This window comes from Palaemon carinicauda, chromosome 13, assembly GCF_036898095.1.
Source record: "Palaemon carinicauda isolate YSFRI2023 chromosome 13, ASM3689809v2, whole genome shotgun sequence".
NCBI classification, from domain to species: Eukaryota; Metazoa; Arthropoda; class Malacostraca; order Decapoda; family Palaemonidae; genus Palaemon; species Palaemon carinicauda.
Window position 1 is genome coordinate 129,223,431 of NC_090737.1, and position 3,108 is coordinate 129,226,538.

Sequence of the window (3,108 nt, forward strand, 5' to 3'; positions counted from 1 at the left end):
ATTAACCCGCATCGAATAAAAGTCCAAAGAGTCAATTTCCTGAAACACATCTGAAACATAACGAGTCAGAAGTCGGATGATACGTTCATCCAGGTCGTCCGGATGGATGAACATCCAGCATCCAACAGGCAATTTTGGTTGACTGCCACTCAACCACTCAACCCCCGGGACGGGTACAGCAAATAAACATTGTTGCAAAACTTGTATCGGTTTGATGGACTGGAAGGCACTGATTGATGCTTGTTAAATTCTTTTGTAAGTCTATTTTTTTTTCATATTGTATTTTTTCCAGGTTACGTGTGTTAGATTGCTCGTTGTTGTTTGATTGTTTGTTTGTTTGTTTTTGTTATTCTTTTTTTATGTCAGTTGGGTTCGGTTCGAGTCTGTTTTGATTATTTGTTTTTCTTTGTATTTGATATTTAGAATTTTTCAGCTTTAGTAATAATAATAATAATAATAATAATAATAATAATAATAATAATAATAATAATAATAATAATAATAATAAATAAAATATTAACAACAACAACAACAACAACAATAATAATAATAATAATAATAATAATAATAATAATAATACAGTAATTCTAAAGTGGAATACTCAGAGAAGTAAGTAACAGCAGCATTGGTAACAACATCGCAAGAAACAGCAGCAGAGATAACATCACAAGTAATAGCAGAAGTAAAAACAACATCACAAGTATTAGCAGCACTGATAACAACCTCACGAGTATTACCAGTACTGATAACAACATTACAAGTCATAGCAGCATTGATAACAACAACCCCAAGAATAGCAGCAAAGATAACATCACAAGTAATAGCAGCATTGATTACAATACCACAAGTACTAGCAGAAATAACATCACAAGTAACAACAATAATAATACCAGAACCAGAAGCAATATATTAACCCGCAACGAATAAAAGTCCAAAAGGTCAATTTCCTGAACCATATCTGAAACGTAACGAGTCAGAAGTCGGATGATTCGTTCATCCAGGTCGTCCGGATGGATGAACATCCAGCATCCAACAGGCAATTTGGTTGACTGCCACTCAACCACTCAACCCCCGGGACGGGAACAGCAAATAAACATTGTTGCGAAACTTGTCTGGTTTGATGGACTGGAAGTCACTGATTGATGCTTGTTAAATTCTTTTGTAAGTTTTTTTTTTTTTTTTTTTTTTTGGTTTGTTTTCCAGTTTACGTGTGTCAGATTGCTCGTTGTTGTTTGATTGTTTGTTTGTTTGTTTTTGTTGTTCTTGTTTATGTCAGTTGGGTTCGGTTTGAGTCTGTTTTGATTATTTGTTTTCCTTTGTATTTGATATTTCCATCGAGTCGTTGGGAATGTGATGGTTAGAATTTTCCAGTTTTAGTAGTAGTAATAATAATAATAATAATAATAATAACAATAAAATATTAATAACAACAACAACAACAATAATAATAATAATAATAATAATAATAATAATAATAATAAAAATAAAATATTAATAACAACAACAACAATAACCATAATAATAATAATAATAATAATAATAATAATAATGATAATGATAATGATAATAATAATAATAATAATAATACAGTAATTCTAAAGTGGAATACTCAGAGAAGTAACAGCAGCTTTGATAACAACATCGCAAGTAACAACAGCAGAGATAACATCACAAGTAATAACAGAAGTAACAACATCACAAGTAATAGCAGCACTGATAACAACCTCACGAGTATTACCAGTACTGATATCAACATTACAAGTCATAGCAGCATTGATAACAACAACGCAAAGAATAGCAGCAAAGATAACATCGTAAGTAATAGCAGCACTGATAACAACATCGCAAGTACTAGCAGAAGTAATAACAACATCACAAGTAACAATAATAATAATAATACCAGAACCAGAAGCAATATATTAACCCGCAACGAATAAAAGTCCAGAGTCAATTTCCTGAAACATATCTGAAACGTAACGAGTCAGAAGTCGGATGATTCGTTCATCCAGGTCGTCCGGATGGATGAACATCCAGCATCCAGCAGGCAATTTGGTTGACTGCCACTCAACCACTCAACCCCCGGGACGGGAACAGCAAATAAACATTGTTGCGAAACTTGTATGGTTTGATGGACTGGAAGTCACTGATTGATGCTTGTTAAATTCTTTTGAATTTTTTTTTTTTTTTGGTTTGTTTTCCAGTTTACGTGTGTTAGATTGCTCTTTGCTGTTTGTTTGTTTGTTTTTGTTCTTTTTTTATGTCAGTTCGGTTTGGTTTGAGTCTCTTTTGATTATTTGTTTTTCTTTGTATTTGCATCGAGTCGTTGGGTATGTGATAGTTAGAATTTTCCAGCTTTCGTAAAAATAATAATAATGATAATAATAATAATAACAATAATAATAATAATACAGGGATTAGAAAAGTGATAACAGCAGCAATAATAATAATAATAATAATAATAATAATAATAATAATAATAATAGTAATAATATCAATAACTAATACAAAATTGATAACAACAGCAATAATAATAATAATAATAATAATAATAATAATAATAATAATAATATAAAATAGTTAAGTAAAAAAAAAATAACTCAAAATCTGCAGTATTATTACAATTATTATTATTATCACTATCATTATTATTATTATTATTATTATTATTATTATTATTATCGAACGCTTTTAAATACACGTGAGCAACAGCATTTTAATGCAGCTACAATATCTACCAGAGCGCTCATACGGCGAGTATTGGAACCAATAAAATTTAGATAACATGCCTGGTTGCCCAACTGTTAACGAACAAGACAAAACTCGCAGGTAAAGAAAAAACTAGAAAATCAACAAAGCGAAGTTGCCCGAAGAGTTTATGAATAAATTCCATTTTGAATTAATATAAAGATAAATTATATAAAGGTTGGGATACCTTAACGGTGAAAATGTTTGTGTACTATATTCCATATCTTTTAGCGAGTCATATTTGCACCGACTCGCAACGGTGCCCTTTTAGCTCGGAAAAGTTTCCTGGTCGCTGATTGGTTAGAATTATCTTGTCCAACCAATCAGCGATCAGGAAACTTTTCCGAGCTAAAAGAGCACCGC

General features: G+C 31.1%; 1 protein-coding gene across 1 annotated transcript in view; it reads left to right on the plus strand.

Annotated features, from left to right (window-relative positions):
• Nucleotides 1-19, plus strand: part of LOC137651814 (uncharacterized protein DDB_G0287625-like) — a 27,968-nt gene extending 27,949 nt beyond the window's left edge. The window contains exon 3 of the mRNA XM_068385032.1: nt 1-19. This exon is cut by the window's left edge and continues 864 nt beyond it. Within this exon, the coding sequence (XP_068241133.1) occupies nt 1-19 (19 nt within the window).
• The last annotated feature ends 3,089 nt before the right edge of the window (nt 20-3,108 follow it).